Source organism: Lolium perenne, chromosome 5 (genome assembly GCF_019359855.2).
Source record: "Lolium perenne isolate Kyuss_39 chromosome 5, Kyuss_2.0, whole genome shotgun sequence".
Taxonomy (NCBI): Eukaryota; Viridiplantae; Streptophyta; class Magnoliopsida; order Poales; family Poaceae; genus Lolium; species Lolium perenne.
The window spans coordinates 220,669,729-220,689,810 of record NC_067248.2 but is presented as its reverse complement, the minus strand read 5'-3'; the positions used below and the strand labels follow the sequence as shown (position 1 = coordinate 220,689,810).

Here is a 20,082-nt window from a genome sequence, read left to right as displayed (position 1 = left end):
GAGTCCAAGGTTGGTGTCTTCTTGTTTGACGGCAATCATAGCAATGACCTTGGATTTTATGAAGGCTTCGTTCATCTCAAATCCGTCATTGTACTTCTCAACACCAAGTCCCTTGACCCTTACTTTCAGAGCACCAAGCCTAGCATAGGCATCAAATATGGATTCTCCATCTCGAATCATGAATTGGTAGGCCTCTTGCTTTGCGGTCTCATAGAGAGCTGATTGGATCAAATCGGTTCCCTCTTGTAGTACTACGATCCGATCCCACAACTCTTTAGCGGAGACAATGTCATCGACTTGATCAAGAAGCTTGCGGTTGATTCCACTTCTAATCTTGTCACGTGCGGATGCATTGAGTTGACGGTTGTAGAACTCGGTGGAGGTCAACCGAGTGGGATCTTGTGGCTCCGGATGTCCATGAACAATGAGCTCCCATAGCTCCACACCGGCACTGCGAATATGAGATTCCATAGCAGATTTCCAATGTGGAAAGTGAGTTCCATCGTAATGGGGAACGGTCCCACTATGGTTTATATGAGGCATGGGTGAAGTGTTTCTAGGATAGTTATAGTTAACATCATGGTAGGACTCCTTAGAGACCGAAGCCCCACTAGAAGTTCCACCCGCAGTTAGGTTCTTAAGCATGGCAGGTCATTTCGCCATTTGGTTTTGTAGCTCATCCTCCTTTTTCTTCTTCTCGGCCTCATATGCCAAGAATCTAGATTTCATCTCTTTAACCGAAAGGTTAGAGTCTTCATCTAGACCCTCGAAGAGTTTATCCATCTCACTCTTAAGGCGGTGAAGCCCTTAATAAGAGTCCAGGCTTTGATACCAATTGAAAGTATAGAGATGGTAAACCTAGAGGGGGGGGGGGTGAATAGGTTTCTACAAATTTTAATTCTTTCTTTGCAATATTAGGCTTTGCGGAATATAAAGATGAGCCTAATGCAAACTAGGTGAAACAACCTATATGAGGATACAACTAACTCGAGCACGAAGGCTCTCACATGCAGTTAAATCACAAGTAAGGAGTTCGGTTAGAGATAACCGATAGCACGCGGAGACGAGGATGTATTCCCGTGTTCCCTTGCTTTGCAACAAGGTACGTCACGTTTGGAGGAGTGGAGGTCCCACGAAGGATTCCCCGCGCCACGAAGGCTCACCCTATTCTCCGGAGCCTATCCCACGAAGGAATAGCTCACTCACTTGTGGTAGACTTTGAGGTAGCCTCCAAACCTTCACAATCTTGCCCGGAGCAAATCCACAGCCCGGATGCTTCCGGACTCCTCTTGCCTACCTAGGGTTTCCAAGGAACCCTAGGAAGCAAGCTTCTCAATGAATACAAGGGGGAATGAGATTTGGCTTGGTAGAACGGTAGATCGGGTCCTCCTCTAATGATTCCGGAGGGATTTGAGTTTGGGTGGAGGAGGAGGGAGATCTGAGGCTTTTGGTGTTTCTAGCAATGGAGTATGAGAGAGAGAGCTCAAGAACAGTTTGTAGTGTAGTGCCTAACTGTCTAGAGGTAGGAGAAGGGCTATTTATAGTGTTCTTCGAAATATGGCCGTTGTCACTTGCCACCTCAGCTTTTCCTCGACGAACCCTGGCCGACCGGGCCACGAGACCGGACAGCCCGGCGGAGAGGCCGGTCTGACCGGGCGAGACCGGACGCCTTTTGCTGGTCCTGGAGCTCCTCCGGTTGGCGGCCGGTTGGCGCCGGTTGCCGCCGGTGGACCGGACGGAGCACCGGACCCGCCGGTCGAGAGCCCGGTTGACCGGCGCAAACCGGATCTTCGGCTCCTCCTTCGGAGCCGGTTGCCGCCTCGGTTGACCGGCCACCACGCCGGACTGGCCGGTTGCTGGCCCGGTTGGACCGGGCAGGTGACCGGATTTCTCCTGTAACCCCTTTTTGATTGTTGTTGAAATGGGGGGTCACCTTTAGCCTTCTTGTTCCTTTGATACACCATTTACGCCTCATTGCCTAATACCTGAGATTGTACTTATAAACATATTAGGCCAAATACTTTAGCACGGTGACATCGTTACCAAAATAATGGATAAGGGTGAAATACCCTTACACTTTCTGGTCTAATGTTGTAGCTAGTGCATTAAACACCTCTTTCCTATAATGAACTTGTTGAGTACGCTCGTACTCATACCACTCTTAAATCCCCTGCTTAGATATGGAGGCATCAACGGAGGATCTACAGTACAACTCGAAGACCGAGAAGTCAACAACTACTTCAAGGGGCAGAAACCTGCCGGAGGAGTGATACGTCTCCGACGTATCGATAATTTCTTATGTTCCATGCCACATTATTGATGTTATCTACATGTTTTATGCACACTTTATGTCATATTCGTGCATTTTCTGGAACTAACCTATTAACAAGATGCCGAAGTGCCAGTTGCTGTTTTCTGCTGTTTTTGGTTTCAGAAATCCTAGTAAGGAAATATTCTCGGAATTGGACGAAATCAAAGCCCAGGGGCCTATTTTCTCACGAAGCTTCCAGAAGTCCGAAGGAGAGACGAAGAGGGGCCACGGAGGGGCCACACCCTAGGGCGGCGCGGCCCCCTTGGCCGCGCGGCCCGTGGTGTGGGGCCCCGTGCCGCCTCTTGACCTGCCCTTTCGCCTATAAAAAGTCTCCGAGACGAAACCCCCAGTACCGAGAACCACGATACGGACAACCGTCCAGAGACGCCGCCGCCGCCGATCCCATCTCGGGGGATCCAGGAGATCGCCTCCGGCACCCTGCCGGAGAGGGGAATCATCTCCCGGAGGACTCTACGCCGCCATGGTCGCCTCCGGTGTGATGTGTGAGTAGTCTACCCCTGGACTATGGGTCCATAGCAGTAGCTAGATGGTTGTCTTCTCCCCATTGTGCTATCATTGTCGGATCTTGTGAGCTGCCTAACATGATCAAGATCATCTATCTGTAATTCTATATGTTGCGTTTGTTGGGATCCGATGAATAGAGAATACTTGTTATGTTGATTATCAAAGCTATGCTTATGTGTTGTTTATGATCTTGCATGCTCTCCGTTATTAGTAGATGCTCTGGCCAAGTTGATGCTAGTAACTCCAAGAGGGAGTATTTATGCTCGATAGTGGGTTCATGCCTCTGTGAATCTGGAGGAGTGACAAGAACCACTAAGGTTATGGATGTCTTGTTGCCACTAGGGATAAAACATTAGTGCTATGTTCAAGGATGTAGTCACTAGTTACATTACGCGCAATACTTAATGCAATTGTCTCGTTGTTAGCAACTTAATACCGGAGGGGGTTCGGATGATAACCTGAAGGTGGACTTTTTAGGCATAGATGCGGTTGGATGACGGTCTATGTACTTTGTCGTAATGCCCAATTAAATCTCACTATACTCATCATGATATGTATGTGCATGGTCATGCTCTCTTTATTTGTCAATTGCCCAACTGTAATTTGTTCACCCAACATGCTGTTCGTCTTATGGGAGAGACACCTCTAGTGAACTGTGGACCCCGGTCCAATTCTCTTTCTTGAAATACAATCTATCGCAATACTGTTCTCAAGTTTTCTGCAAACAATCATCTTCCACACAATACGGTTAATCCTTTGTTACAGCAAGCCGGTGAGATTGACAACCTCACTGCTTCGTTGGGGCAAAGTACTTTGGTTGTGTTGTGCAGGTTCCACGTTGGCGCCGGAATCTCTGGTGTTGCGCCGCACTACATCCCGCCGCCATCAACCTTCAACGTGCTTCTTGGCTCCTCCTGGTTCGATAAACCTTGGTTTCTTTCTGAGGGAAAACTTGCTGCTGTGCGCATCATACCTTCCTCTTGGGGTTGCCCAACGAACGTGTGAAATACACGCCATCAAGCATATTTTCCGGCGCCGTTGCCGGGGAGATCAAGACACGCTGCAAGGGGAGTCTCCACTTCTCAATCTCTTTACTTTGTTTTTGTCTTGCTTAGTTTTATTTACTACTTTGTTTGCTGCACTAAATCAAAATACAAAAAAATTAGTTGCTAGTTTTACTTTACTTGCTATCTTGTTTACTATATCAAAAACACAAAAAAATTAGTTTACTTGCATTTACTTTATCTAGTTTGCTTTATTTATCGTTGCTAAAATGGCCAACGCTGAAAACACTAAGTTGTGTGACTTCACAACCACAAATAATAATGATTTCTTATGCACACCTATTGCTCCACCTGCTACTACAGCAGAATTCTTTGAAATTAAACCTGCTTTATCGAATCTTGTTATGCGAGAGCAATTTTCTGGTGGTAGTTCGGCTGATGCTGCTGCCCCTCTTAATAAAATGGTGGACCTATGTGAACTGCAACAGTATAAAGATGTAGATGGTGACATTATACAAATAAACGTGTTCCCTTTCTCATTAACAGGAAGAGCTAAAGATTGGTTGCTATCTCTCGCCTAAGAATAGTATCGATTCATGGACTAAATGCAAGGATTCTTTTATTGGTAGATATTATCCCCCTGCTAAAATTATATCTTTGAGGAGTAGCATAATGAATTTTAAACAATTAGATACTGAACATGTTGCTCAAGCTTGGGAGAGAATGAAATCTCTGGTTAAAAATTGCCCAACCCATGGACTGACTACTTGGATGATCATCCAAACCTTCTATGCAGGACTAAATTTTTCTTCACGGAATTTATTGGATTCAGCTGCTGGAGGTACCTTTATGTCCATCACTCTTGGTGAAGCAACAAAGCTTCTTGATAATATGATGATCAACTACTCTGAATGGCACACGGAAAGAGCTCCACAAGGTAAGAAGGTAAATTCTGAAGAAACCTCTTCCTTGAGTGATAAGATCGATGCTATTATGTCTATGCTTGTGAATGATAGGACTAATATTGATCCTAATAATGTTCCATTAGCTTCCTTGGTTGCACAAGAAGAACATGTTGATGTAAACTTCATTAAAAATAATAATTTCAACAACAATGCTTACCTAACAATTCTAGTAACAACTATAGGCCATATCCTTATAATAATGGCAACGGCTATGGTAATTCTTATGGGAATTCTTACAACAATAATAGGAGTTCACCCCTGGACTTGAAGCCATGCTTAAGGAATTTATTAGTACACAAACCGCTTTTAACAAATCTGTTGAAGAAAAGCTTGGGAAAATTGATATACTTGCTTCTAAAGTTGATAGTCTTGTCACGATGTTGATCTTTTGAAATCGAAAGTTATGACTAATGAGAATCATCATAATAAAATTACTACTACAGCAAATGCCATTCAAGTTAGAATTAATGAGAATATAAGATTAATGGCTGAATCTGCGCTAGGTGGGATAGAGAAGAAAATGAAAAACTAGCTAAAGAGAAGAATATAGCTAAAGTTTGGACTATTACCACCACTAGTAATGCTAATGCTACACATGTTGCTGCACCTCCTACTCATACTAATAAAAGAATTGGTGTTAGCAATGTTTCCACTTCGAATGCAAAGCGAAAAACTGCCTGAAATCGCTAAAATCATTAAATCGCTCGTGATAAAGCTGCTGAAATTTTTTCCAACATTGGGGATGATGATCCCATTGCTTTAGATTATAATGGTTTGAATTTTGATGATTGCCACATCTCTGAAGTTATAAAGTTCTTGCAAAAACTTGCTAAAAGTCCTAATGCTAGTGCTATAAATTTGGCTTTCACGCATCATATTACAAATGCTCTCATAAAAGCTAGAGAAGAGAAACTAGAGCGTGAAGCCTCTATTCCTAAAAAGTTAGAGGATGGTTGGGAGCCCATCATTAAGATGAAGATTAAAGATTTTGATTGTAATGCTTTATGTGATCTTGGTGCAAGTATCTCTGTTATGCCTAAGAAAATTTATAATATGCTTGACTTGCCACCGCTGAAAAATTGTTATTTGGATGTTAATCTTGCTGATCATTCTACAAAGAAACCTTTGGGTAAAGTTGATAATGTTCGCATTACCATTAACAATAACCTGGTTCCCGTTGATTTTGTTGTCTTGGATATTGAATACAATGCATCTTGCCCCGTTATATTGGGAAGACCTTTTCTTCGAACTGTTGGTGCTATCATTGATATGAAGGAAGGTAATATAAAATATCAATTTCCTCTCAAGAAAGGTATGGAACACTTCCCTAGAAAGAGAATGAAGGTACCTTTTGATTCTATTATGAGAACAAATTATGATGTTGACACTTCATCTCTTGATAATACTTGATACACACTTTCTGCGCCTAGCTGAAAGGCGTTAAAGAAAAGCGCTTATGGGAGACAACCCATGTTTTTTTTACCTACAGTACTTTGTTTTTATTTTGTGTCTTGGAAGTTGTTTACTACTGTAGCAACCTCTCCTTATCTTAGTTTTGTGTTTTGTTGTGCCAAGTTAAGCCGTTGATAGAAAAGTAAGTACTAGATTTGGATTACTGCACAGTTCCAGATTTCTTTGCTGTCACGAATCTGGGTCCACCTCCCTGTAGGTAACTCAGAAAATTAAGCCAATTTACGTGCATGATCCTCAGATATGTACGCAACTTTCATTCAATTTGAGCATTTTCATTTGAGCAAGTCTGGTGCCATTTTAAAATTCGTCAATACGAACTGTTCTGTTTTGACAGATTCTGCCTTTTATTTCGCATTGCCTCTTTCGCTATGTTGGATGAATTTCTTTGATCCACTAATATCCAGTAGCATTATGCAATGTCCAGAAGTGTTAAGAATGATTGTGTCACCTCTGAATATGTCAATTTATAATGTGCACTAACCCTCTAATGAGTTGTTTCGAGTTTGGTGTGGAGGAAGTTTTCAAGGATCAAGAGAGGAGTATGATGCAACATGATCAAGGAGAGTGAAAGCTCTAAGCTTGGGGATGCACCCGGTGGTTCACCCCTGCATATATCAAGAAGACTCAAGCGTCTAAGCTTGGGGATGCCCAAGGCATCCCCTTCTTCATCGACAACATTATCAGGTTCCTCCCCTGAAACTATATTTTTATTCCATCACATCTTATGTGCTTTTTCTTGGAGCGTCGGTTTGTTTTGTTTTTTGTTTTGTTTGAATAAAATGGATCCTAGCATTCACTTTATGGGAGAGAGACACGCTCCGCTGTAGCATATGGACAAGTATGTCCTTGGTTTCTACTCATAGTATTCATGGCGAAGTTTCTCCTTCGTTAAATTGTTATATGGTTGGAATTGGAAAATGATACATGTAGTAATTGCTATAAATGTCTTGGGTAATGTGATACTTGGCAATTGTTGTGCTCATGATTAAGCTCTTGCATCATATGCTTTGCACCCATTAATGAAGAAATACATAGAGCATGCTAAAATTTGGTTTGCATATTTGGTTTCTCTAAGGTCTAGATAATTTCTAGTATTGAGTTTGAACAACAAGGAAGACGGTGTAGAGTCTTATAATGTTTTCAATATGTCTTTTATGTGAGTTTTGCTGCACCGGTTCATCCTTGTGTTTGTTTCAAATAAGCCTTGCTAGCCTAAACCTTGTATCGAGAGGGAATACTTCTCATGCATCCAAAATACTTGAGCCAACCACTATGCCATTTGTGTCCACCATACCTACCTACTACATGGTATTTTCCGCCATTCCAAAGTAAATTGCTTGAGTGCTACCTTTAAAATTCCATCATTCACCTTTGCAATATATAGCTCATGGGACAGATAGCTTTAAACTATTGTGGTATTGAATATGTAATTATGCACTTTATCTCTTATTAAGTTGCTTGTTGTGCGATAACCATGTTTACCTGGGACGCCATCAACTGCTCATTGTTGAAAGTCATGTGAGTGGCTATGCATGTTCGTCTTGTCTGAAGTAAGCGAGATCTACCACCATATGGTTAAGCATGCATATGTTAGAGAAGAACATTGGGCCGCTAACTAAAGCCATGTTCCATGGTGGAAGTTTCAGCTTTGGACAACAATCCTCAAATCTCAAATGAGAAAATTATTAATTGTTGTTATATGCTTATGCATAAAAGAGGAGTCCATTATCTGTTGTCTATGTTGTCCCGGTATGGATGTCTAAGTTGAAGAATAATCAATAGCGAGAAATCCAATGCGAGCTTTCTCCTTAGACCTTTGTACAGCGGCATAGAGGTACCCCTTTGTGACACTTGGTAAAAACAATGCATTGTGATGATCCGGTAGTCCAAGCTAATTAGGACAAGGTGCGGGCACTATTAGTATACTATGCATGAGGCTTGCAACTTGTAAGATATAATTTACATGATACATATGCTTTATTACTACCGTTGACAAAATTGTTTCATGTTTTCAAAATCAAAGCTCTAGCACAAATATAGCAATCGATGCTTTTCCTCTATGGAGGACCATTCTTTTACTTTCAATGTTGAGTCAGTTCACCTATTTCTCTCCACCTCAAGAAGCAAACACTTGTGTGAACTATGCATTGATTCCTACATACTTGCTTATTGCACTTATTATATTACTCTATGTTGACAATATCCATGAGATATACATGTTACAAGTTGAAAGCAACCGCTGAAACTTAATCTTCTTTTGTGTTGCTTCAATACCTTTACTTTGAATTATTGCTTTATGAGTTAACTCTTATGCAAGACTTATTGATGCTTGTCTTGAAGTGCTATTCATGAAAAGTCTTTGCTTTATGATTCACTTGTTTACTCATGTCATATACATTGTTTTGATCGCTGCATTCACTACATATGCTTTACAAATAGTATGATCAAGATTATGATGGCATGTCACTCCGTAAATTATCTCGTGTTATCGCTTTACCTGCTCGGGACGAGCAGAACTAAGCTTGGGGATGCTGATACGTCTCCGACGTATCGATAATTTCTTATGTTCCATGCCACATTATTGATGTTATCTACATGTTTTATGCACACTTTATGTCATATTCGTGCATTTTCTGGAACTAACCTATTAACAAGATGCCGAAGTGCCGCTGTCGTTTTCATTGCTGTTTTTGGTTTCAGAAATCCTAGTAAGGAAATATTCTCGGAATTGGACGAAATCAAAGCCCAGGGCCTATTTTCTCACGAAGCTTCCGTAAGTCCGAAGGAGAGACGAAGAGGGGCCACGGAGGGGCCACACCCTAGGCGGCGCGGCCCCCCTTGGCCGCGCGGCCCCGTGGTGTGGGGCCCCGTGCCGCCTCTTGACCTGCCCTTTCGCCTATAAAAAGTCTCCGTGACGAAAACCCCGCATCGAGAACCACGATACGGAAAACCTTCCGTGAGACGCCGCCGCCGCCGATCCCATCTCGGGGATCCAGAGATCGCCTCCGGCACCCTGCCGGAGAGGGGAATCATCTCCCGGAGGACTCTACGCCGCCATGGTCGCCTCCGGTGTGATGTGTGAGTAGTCTACCCCTGGACTATGGGTCCATAGCAGTAGCTATATGGTTGTCTTCTCCCCATTGTGCTATCATTGTCGGATCTTGTGAGCTGCCTAACATGATCAAGATCATCTATCTGTAATTCTATATGTTGCGTTTGTTGGGATCCGATGAATAGAGAATACTTGTTATGTTGATTATCAAAGCTATGCTTATGTGTTGTTTATGATCTTGCATGCTCTCCGTTATTAGTAGATGCTCGCCAAGTTGATGCTAGTAACTCCAAGAGGGAGTATTTATGCTCGATAGTGGGTTCATGCCTCGTGAATCTGGAGGAGTGACAAGAACCACTAAGGTTATGGATGTGCTGTTGCCACTAGGGATAAAACATTAGTGCTATGTTCAAGGATGTAGTCACTAGTTACATTACGCGCAATACTTAATGCAATTGTCTGTTGTTAGCAACTTAATACTGGAGGGGGTTCGGATGATAACCTGAAGGTGGACTTTTTAGGCATAGATGCAGTTGGATGACGGTCTATGTACTTTGTCGTAATGCCCAATTAAATCTCACTATACTCATCATGATATGTATGTGCATGGTCATGCTCTCTTTATTTGTCAATTGCCCAACTGTAATTTGTTCACCCAACATGTCGTTTCGTCTTATGGGAGAGACACCTCTAGTGAACTGTGGACCCCGGTCCAATTCTCTTTCTTGAAATACACCCATCGCAATACTTTGTTCTACCGTTTTTCGCAAACAATCATCTTCCACACAATACGGTTAATCCTTTGTTACAGCAAGCCGGTGAGATTGACAACCTCACTGTTTCGTTGGGGCAAAGTACTTTGGTTGTGTTGTGCAGGTTCCACGTTGGCGCCGGAATCTCTGGTGTTGCGCCGCACTACATCCCGCCGCCATCAACCTTCAACGTGCTTCTTGGCTCCTCCTGGTTCGATAAACCTTGGTTTCTTTCTGAGGGAAAACTTGCTGCTGTGCGCATCATACCTTCCTCTTGGGGTTGCCCAACGAACGTGTGAAATACACGCCATCAAGGAGTCATATACCACATCCACCATGGAGAAAACCTAGATTAAGCAATAGAAAGGAACTAGTTTCCCAAACCTAGCTCCTATTTAGCTAGAATCTATTCTTAGCCTCTATAGCTAGTTAAATACTCTACAAATAGAGTTCGTGATAAGACTAGACTACGAGTCGTTCTTCTGGAGTTTATTTGCAGCTTTACCTCATTGTAAAGTAGGAGGCTGTGATGATCTTATGTAATAGAGTCAATGTTGTAATTCTATAGACATGCCTTGGACCCGCATATGTTTCTGTTGTACCACTCTGAGCGATATAATACTAGTGGAACGGTGTTTCATTGGTGTTATATCAGACTTGCATACTACACCATGCAGTGGTATGCCGGGTCACCACAGGTTTTCACCCGGAGACCACACGACACACACAACGGCAGGAGATTCCACACGCGATGACGCCTGCAAGAAGGGAAACGACACCAAAAGGCGCCGCCGCCATCGGCACCGGCCAGGCACAGTGCAGAACTTTCGTCCGGCATCCGGCATCCTCTCCTCCGTTGGGCCAGCCAGAAGGGCATGAAGCTTGTCACCACCCAAACGAGGCCGCACACGCTAGCGCCAGCGATGCATTAGGCAGCCACCGGGAAGCCGAGCAACGACGCGCCAGGCGAACCGCGTCCACCACAAGCCAGACAGAAGCCACGCCATGGCCGGACGGGGCGAGAAGCAGGACAGACGGCGAGCTGCGAAAAGCAGCGAAGGCCGAAACCGCCCTGCAAACCCACCGGCAGGGCCGATGCGCAGGCGCACCGACGCGAGGAGCGGTCGGAGATGCGCCGCGGCAGGGACGACGGCAAACCACACCAAGGCTAGGGCGACGCGGGCAGGAACGCCTTCACCAGGGCAGGCGGCGGCGAAGGACCGCGGGAGGCCCCGGGGAAGACAGCAGGATGGGGCGCACACCGGGAGAGCCGGGGATCGGCGCACAGGCCGTGGCCCTCCAGGCCCAGATCGAGCCCAAACGGGCCCAGATCGGGCCCTCTCCAGCCGGACCGCGCCATGGCCGGGCGTCAACGTACGGCGAGCTGCAGCAGGCTGCAGGAAGGCCGCGAGGCGCGACACCACGGCGAAGGGCGCAGGAGGGGCGGAGGACGGCGACGACCTCCGGGGTCCGGCATGGCGTCCTCCCTCCGAGACGACCGTGCGAGAGCCCGAGAGGCATAGGTCCTCGCCGCCCCCTTCATCGGCGGCGGACGGCTTAGCCGCCGGCGGCCTCGGGAGGCGACGAGGGAGTGGGCAGGGGGCTAGGAGGCGGCGGCGGCGGGCTGGGGTTGGGCTCCCCTGTCGCATGGAGGAGGCGACCGAGGGGAGCATAATCCATATACTTCAACAGATATTCATCGTGGCAAGAGTTGGTTCAAATCTTCAGAACCAATATGTCAAAAAAAAAAAATCTTCAGAACCAATATTGTCTAATTTTGCCATCACGCAAATTCTTCAAGGACTCAAAACTGATAAATATGATAATCAGATCACACAGACTACACGATTGGTGCCATGAGTATCATAAATTCCAAAGAAAAAAATGACATTACATAGATGGTAGTACTGCAGAAATCGCCGTCTTACAGGTAAGGTATGTTCGACAGAGACAAACAACAGGTGCCATATAAATATCATAATTTCGTAAGGAAGCAAATAGATGGTACCGCAGAAATTGTTGTTTGGGCCAAAAAGTAGAACAACTGCCTGGGCAAGCTAAGAAGAATGTCACCATTAGCTCTCAAGTCTCAAGCTGACAAGCATTTTAGCATGCATCCTACACCCGAATGGCAGATGCGAGCTTTCTTTGAGGCAGTTGAGGACTCTCCAAGATATGGGTTATACTGGTGTGGCTTATACATGAGATGAAAAGTCTGCATATGAACTGGATTAGAATCATGTATGGTAGGTTGCTCTATGATCTCTGTCTCCTCGGTTGAATTTGTATTTTTAGTAGAGATGGAACCGACTTAAAATAAGTACTAATCAGCGATGTTTTCTTCCTAAGAGTGAATTTTCCATGAGTGAACTTGGTGACATACATCACTTTCTTAGGATTAATGTCCATCACACACATGAGGGCTTGTTCTTGTCGCAGCAACATGCTTTGGAAATTTTGGAGAGGACTTGCTAAATTGCAATCCTAGATATGCCCAGTTCACCTTTTTTCTGATCTGAGTCTATACAGGAGCATTGCGGGGCGCACTCCATTATCTCACTCAAGGCCGGACATCTCTTATGTGGTCCAATAAGTACGTGTGTTTATGCATGCTCCCTAAGATATACACTATTAGCTGATTAAGAGGATATTACGGTACATACATGGCATTTCTCATTATGGGTTGCGCATTCACAAGTCTTTCTCTTTGGATCTGATTGCATACTTGATGCTGATTGGGCATGACACTGTAAGTCTACTTTTGGCTTCGGTGTGTTTCTCGGCAACAGTTTGGTTTCAGGTCTTATCGTCGCCAACACACAGTTTCTTGGCCTAGTATGGAGGCCGAATATCGTGCGGTTGCAAATTGCATCGCCGACTCATGTTGGCTATGCCAACTTCTTCAGGAGCTCCATCACACACCTCCTCGTGCGACTGTGGTTTATTCTGATAATGTCTCTGCCATGTACATAACCTCCAACTGGCTCTTAGCGAAGCTAGGGTTCTTCATGTCCCCACTAGCTCTCTGTTTGCTGATATTTTCACTAAATTAAGGGCTGCCAACCACTGTCTTTGAAGAATTCTGATCTAGCATGAACATCGCTCCTATTGTAGTTCCAACTGCGGGGGTGTTAAATATATGTTGTACTGGTTGTGTACTGGAGTATATAACAAACATCTCCTAGTCATAGGATGTCAATCAGTAACAGAGGTGTGCATTGTGTCGCAATTCTTCTATACCTACTCAACGGAGCTATCAGCTATGGATGCATGGCCAAATGCACTTTTCTTCGTGAAGACCGCCGGCGAGGACAGAGGCAACTAGCGGGCAGGTCGCCTCCAGCCTGTGCATGCGGCAGGTACCTGACCTCCCCGGTAAGCTTCACCTCCAGCCGGAACACGCCCTCCGCCTCTCTCTCTTTCACAAACTCCGCCACATCGTCGCTCCCCATATGCAAGCTCTCGCCCGCCCCTGCCATACACCTCCATATCCCCCGGCCGGATCTCGAGCGAGCTCCCCTCGCCGGATCCCGGCATTATCTTGACACCAGCTCTGCGTCGAGCGGCATTGGGCCGATCTTGGCGAGTGATGCCCAGTTGCAAACTTGCGGTTGTGTAGGGCTACGGCGAGAGATACATCGTAGGCAAGAACGGTGCCGTTGGGCTCAACAAGGGCGAGCCGTGCGAGGGAAGTGTCCTCCAAGGTGAAGCGGACGGTGCGGACAACATGCATATGCCATGAAGATCACAGCCACCACAGCCGCGAGGATCATGAGCAGACAGGAGCAGGAGTAGGGGCAGCTTATAGTACTGCGGGAAAGCTAGACGATCATGCAATTTGATAACGGATATATGGGATCTACTTATAGTACTGCAGGAAAGCTAGAGATACACAGAGCAACGATCCAAGTAGGATTCCAACTTGCATGGCGTTCCGGTCTCCAAGTCTGGAGTTGAGACGCCGGACCAGAGGAGATCCAAGAAGGTTAATACCCTAGCAGGATATCATCATTTGCCAGTGTTTGCAAATTTATAATGGCAAATTATGTCCCTTATTCACCCATTTTTACGCTCTTGCTAGTTGCTACACAGTCTCAGTTCAGACTTCAGGTGTCCTGAACCTGCTTGATCCTAGTATTTGCTTTCAGCCGGGGAGAATGCATATACAAGGCTTTTCACTTCGAGATATACTGCAAAACTTTACAAGATATTCAGTGCAAAGAGTTCATGGATCTTCAAGGTCTCAAATAAACATGTTACAAAATCAGATCACATGGACTAAACAGGCATAATAAGCATGATAAATTCCAGATAAGAACAAACATAAACATCACATAGCAGGTAAAAGACCTAAAGTAGCAAGAGCAGAACAGCTATCCCAGCGAGCTAAGAAGAATGTCATGATAAGCTCTCAAATGTCAACTGCATCCTCGCCCTCACTGTGATTCTGAGAGCAAATGACAACATTTGAAATTGATGCACCCACCTGAAACATGAGTAGAGATCAGATCAAGACACTGGTACATGTCATGGGAAATATATAATTCCTGTTAGACATAAGGAAGACCTGAATCCTCTTTTCTGTTTATTTCTCAAAGAGAAGGTGCACAACAAAGATCTACCATGTGGCGAAAAATGAAATTCAATGTACCAAACTGAAAATAGAAGAGAAAATGGAAATGTGGGAACGGATACACATCCATGTTTCCAACTCCCAATGTTCTCTGTTCTTGAACAGTGCTTATGATGATTTCTGTGCGCATAACATGTATGATATTTAACAACTTGTGTATCATAAGTTCTATGAAAAAGATAACACACCCTGGGTGAAACTGGTTTGGTCTCTTTATAATGAAGGGGCTCCTCATGCTCAATCTAGGAGAGGATCTTTTTGGTGTAAAGATATTTTCAGCCTGGTGGAAGAGTACAGAAGTATTTCTAAATGTCAAGTTGGAGATGGTTCCTCAGTTCTGTTTTGGAAAGATTTTTGGCATGATGATGTGACTCTTTGCAACAAATTTCCGAGGCTTTTCTCTTATGCCTTGGACTCAGACGCCACGGTGGCTCAGTTTGCGGCTACTGATCTCCGGTCCGGTTTCTCTTTGCCTCTTTCGATGGAAGCATTCCAAGAATATCAGCAAGTTATTAATCTGTTAGCTGAGAAAAGGTTGGAAATGGGATCAGTTGATAAAAGAATTTTTGTGTGGGGAAGCAAGTACACTTCCTCTAGGTATTATAACTTCCTCTTTGAACAACTCCCAACAGATGGTGCTCTGAACGCTATATGGAATTCTAAGGCTCTTCCTAAGCTGAAGGTTTTTTCTTGGCTCCTCATGATGGATCGACTAAATACAAGAGATCTAATGCTACGTAAGCAATGGCACCTTGATTCTGGGTCAGATTGCGTTTTATGCTCGGAGACGATGCTTGAATCTAGAAATCACCTCTTCTTTGAATGTGACTTTGCAATTAATTGTTGGAACTCAGTGGGTATTCACTGGAACATGTCTATGTCCTTGTCTGACAGAATTCTTGCTGCACATACACAGTTCACCGGTCCATGTTTTATGGAAATTTTGGCATGCACTGCGTGGAATATTTGGAAGCTACGTAATGATGTTATTTTCAGAGGGATTCCCGCTTCACTTGCTCGCTGGAAAATAAACTTTCAAAATGATTTGATGGTTCATAGGTACAAAGTCAAGGAAGATCAAGTTCAAGCCCTCCTTGACTGGATTCTGGCCCTATCTTTTTAGTCTTTTCAATGTCACTAGCACATTTCTGCCCCCCCCTGATTGTATTCTTTTAAACTTTGTGACCGCACCCGGTTGGATATATTTACATAAAAATTTCACACCGTAGGGGATTCCCCTACGGTAAAGTTGTCAAAAAAATTTAACAACTTCCCGTCCCTCTGACAAACTACTTGACAACAACTAAATTAACGTGTAATTCCATGCTCTCTTAAAACATTCATACTCATCATTAACAAAGCATGCCAGCAATGTATAATAAATGCAGACAAGAACATGCTATTTCAAGACGAAACAATAAAACTTCCTAGCATGAAGTTGTTACTTCATAATATTCAAGTCCAATAAGTTAAAGATAAGAATCACAGGAAAACATATCTAGTGATACTGGACTCTCAATGATACTGTGATATCAAATGATCACTTTTAATTCTAGAAAGAAATCACCCAGATAGTGTATGATTGTATGGACTGCCATGCAAATTTTGAATCACAAACAGAGACATACAACAATACAAACAAAAAATAAAATTAGTATGAACAGCCTTCTTGTTCTATTTAACTTGGAATTATTTTCAGCAGATTTTGTGTTTTTTATCCTCATGGAGTACATTTATGACATACTCCCTCCGTTCCATGATTCTTGTGGCAGATTCGGACGTATCTAGACACATTGTCCGAATCTGCGACAAGAATTATGGAACAGAGGGAGTAGTATTTTGATTAAGTATATCACTGCTGTGAAATTAAATTTATATTTGTTCATGATTATCTGCACTACTTTTTTAACAGTTGGTATCATTTAGAGGCCAGTATCACCATAAATTTATGCAGGAATACCTGGTAATCACAGCATAAAGTTTATGCAGCAATGCCTGGTTCAGAATATTTAAGGCATCTACATATAAACCTTGATGAATAGTTTATTTTTCATCTGATGTAAAATAAGTTAACTACCAATGTAACAGCGCGATAAGTTCTGTAACTAGACAACTTGCACAGTTAGCATAAAGAAGATAAGTACACACATGGGCACAAATTAAAATATTTGATAAAAAATAAGTGTACTATAGTACAAGTCATTCATTGATATGAATAGAAGGCATAATTACTTTGGTTTATTTCAAGAGAAATTAATTTGCATATTCATTGCAGAACAGACTAGAACAAGTGGTAAAAAAACTAGCAAGCTGTAGCGGAAAGGGAAAACAATAATAAATCAAATCAAATGTAAACCTTTACCTGAACCTGTATAGCACTATTGATCATACTACTGATGTTGTCGAGTGCCTCAGTCGTACCCTGTAGATAGCTTAACTTTATTAGTTTGACATTTAGGACAGTCATGGATGATATGGCTAGTAAATGTAAGCACACTATAGTACTCCCTTTGATTCATATTAAGTGTTGTTGATTTAGTACAACTTCAATATGGATCGGAAGGAGTACTATACCTTGGAAATATCCGCATACTTGATATTGCTACTTGTTAGGAAATGTAAACACACTATAGTACTATACCTTGATAATCTCCAGATACTTGTTGATACGAGCATCTAAAGCTTCTCTATCCCGCTTCTGCTCTACAAAATTAAGCCGCCGGAGGGATCTTGCCTTCTGGAGTTTCATTCAAGACGTGTTACAGCACTAATAGAAGTGCACTTAAGCATCATTATGCCTTCGCTCTTCAAATGGTTATTGACTATTCAAACTAAAATATGAAAAGAAAAGATATGCTAGTTTCATATAGATAAGGAATTACTTGATCTGGAAAGACTGGAAACTTTTGACCAATTTCCATGCCTATTTGTTGTCGAATCGAATCATCTGATAAATGTGGTAGTAGAGCATTGAGCCGTATGCGGAGTTGTTGTGAAGATGCCTATCAAATGTCAACTCATTTGTTAATTTTTCCCATAAACTAATTTTCATTAAGGTAAATTTAAATTTAGCCAGCATACAATACTATGATTCTCCTTTTGATGAATGCAGCTCCACAATTCTTCCATCTTAGAGAGCATCTGCTGCCACGCCTCCCACTTCTTCGATTCCAAGCCTTCCCGTTGGTTTGGCCTACATACAATACCAGCTTTCTTGTATACATCTAGACGTACAAGTGACTTCACACAAATGTAGGATTGCATGTTGTCAGGTTTGCGGGGGCTAAAATCTAACAGCTTCGCCATCTTAAGCACTTTACTCGTGACGTTCTCCGCAAGCAACTCATACGAATATAGGTTACCGTCACGACATTGCGTCAACAACTTTTCACCATGAGCCAAACTTGGTCCCGGAATGTAATCTGTTGCCAGAATATTATAATTCTGGCTCCACCTTTGCTCCGCTTTATTGTCAAGTGTCCAGATCTGCAGCTCACCAACAAGCCTTGTCGGCTCAGAAGGATGAGTTTGAGCAGTTGCTATACTTATCTTCCCATTAATATCTCTGATCCAATACCGACGAGGACCACCAGAAGCACAATCTTCAGGTACTGATGCTGGTAGTTGTATCCGTGCAAAACTTTCTTTACCGAGATCAAAAGACATAACAGCATGATGCCAGTTAGCTGCCATATCTTCAGTTAGCCAATACATTGTTCCATCAACATTGATTGAACCAGAGTTTCTCACACAGTTCAAGCTTAAGTCTTCTGGAGTTCTGATATCTTTCCATGTCTCATCGCCAAGTTTATAAACTTGAATGAACTTGAATCTGTCTTTATTCTCGGGGTGATCCTCAACACAATCACGAAGAAAGTGTGTAATCTTGTATTCTTTTGTCAATGGGTGAAATCCAAAGCTATATGAGGAGAAGTGGTCACCCTTGAGATTCTTTACAGGTTTCTCCAGATGCAAGCATTCACCAGTTGCAAGGTTAGCTATCTTGATTGATGATGTCTTTGTGTATAAGCCAAGAAGCCCATTGCATGAACCAAAAAGAATATCATCAGGCCTAACCACTGGTACTGCATATGTCGACTGTGACCATGCTTCATCAATCAGGATAGCGTCACTAGGGTGGCGTTCGCCTGCAATAGACTCTTTTCCGAAGAATAGGAGGGCAAAATGGGACACATGCTTGAGGTGTAATGTGACAAACTGAGGATCCCGGATCAAGTTTTGCCAGGGTTTGCAGACACCAACACACATCAATAAAGTGCTCACTGGAAGCCTCAAGAATACCCGCTCGATGAGGTCTCTTGGGAGACAGTTTATGAAGCACTCCTCGTTTCTTTGCTTCTTCGAATTGACTTCCTCAGAAACCATAGTAAACCCAATACAGCAATGCAGCCTTTAAATTAGCAATTCCTGATTTTCCAGTTGACTAATCTTCCTAGTACTGGGTTTTTCTGCGAAGACATATTAAAAAAATTATGGGGCTGATTAAAGTAACTTGTGGGCAAAAAAATCAAGAAGCAAGTTTGACATATTTAGATTCTTTTTATTTTTTTGATTTGGAAAAATTTAGGTTCTGTCTTCCAAGAATTGGTAAACGAAAAAAATAAGTCGTGGGTGCACAACAAATGCAGAGTCAGGCATGACATTTCTATTGACAAATAATGGTGAAATTTTATGTATAAACATGCATAAATAAAACAAAGTACCTCACCGCAAAATTCTAGCCATGCATCGAAATGGCGCCCCGCAGGAATTAAACGTGTGAGTTGGTGTATCGACCAAACAGCTTAGGAATAGTTTACACCAAACTTTAGACAAATAAGCAAAAAAAAAAAGGATTACAAAGGCATGCAAATCCGGATCAGCCGGTAAAAATACACCATTGACCGCAAGTGCTGGCTGCAAACAGTAGAAAATAATCATCTTTTGTACGTTAATTCAGTGACTGACAGTAATACAGAAATGTCTAAGCAGTATACTCGAACTGTGGGATAACAAGTTGTTACTTGCGAGGCAAAACCAACAAAGGAACAAGCTGGCATGAACAGATGGACGATATATGACAAATTTTGCCGACACATTTTTGAGGAGAAAAAGGAGGGGAGAAGGGCGGGGGGTCCAGAGCTTACCGACGCCGACTCGAACTGCAAGCCACCACGACCCCAAGCCCCCCTTCACTCCGTTGATAGCTTCGTCTTCTCGCTGCACTTCGCGCGCGCGAATCCTCGCGTCCTCAGCAGAGGCCCCTCACCCGCCGGCCGCCGGCCGCCGGCCGCCGTCCGGTCTGTGAACTAGGGTTAAGCAGGTTGAAGCGAAAAATTGGGGATTGTGATTCGAGGGTTCACACGG

General features: G+C 43.4%; 1 protein-coding gene across 3 annotated transcripts; it reads right to left on the bottom strand.

Annotated features, from left to right (window-relative positions):
- Positions 1-14,292: 14,292 nt before the first annotated feature.
- On the bottom strand, positions 14,293-20,082 carry LOC127302000 (F-box protein At2g21930). Of its 3 annotated transcripts, none has more exons than XM_051332341.2 (6): positions 19,863-20,079; positions 17,797-19,184; positions 17,598-17,717; positions 17,357-17,452; positions 17,078-17,137; positions 14,293-14,568 (listed from the first exon to the last, which is right to left on the bottom strand). In XM_051332341.2, the coding sequence occupies exons 2-6, from the start codon at positions 19,099-19,101 to the stop codon at positions 14,494-14,496; spliced, it is 1,656 nt and encodes a 551-aa protein (XP_051188301.1). In that variant the 5' UTR covers positions 19,102-19,184; positions 19,863-20,079; the 3' UTR covers positions 14,293-14,493. The 3 variants fall into 3 exon arrangements, with proteins under 3 accessions (XP_051188301.1, XP_051188302.1, XP_051188303.1); XM_051332342.2 differs by lacking the exon at positions 19,863-20,079 and adding an exon at positions 19,440-19,580; XM_051332343.2 differs by lacking the exons at positions 14,293-14,568; positions 17,078-17,137 and having other exon boundaries at positions 17,356-17,482; positions 19,863-20,082.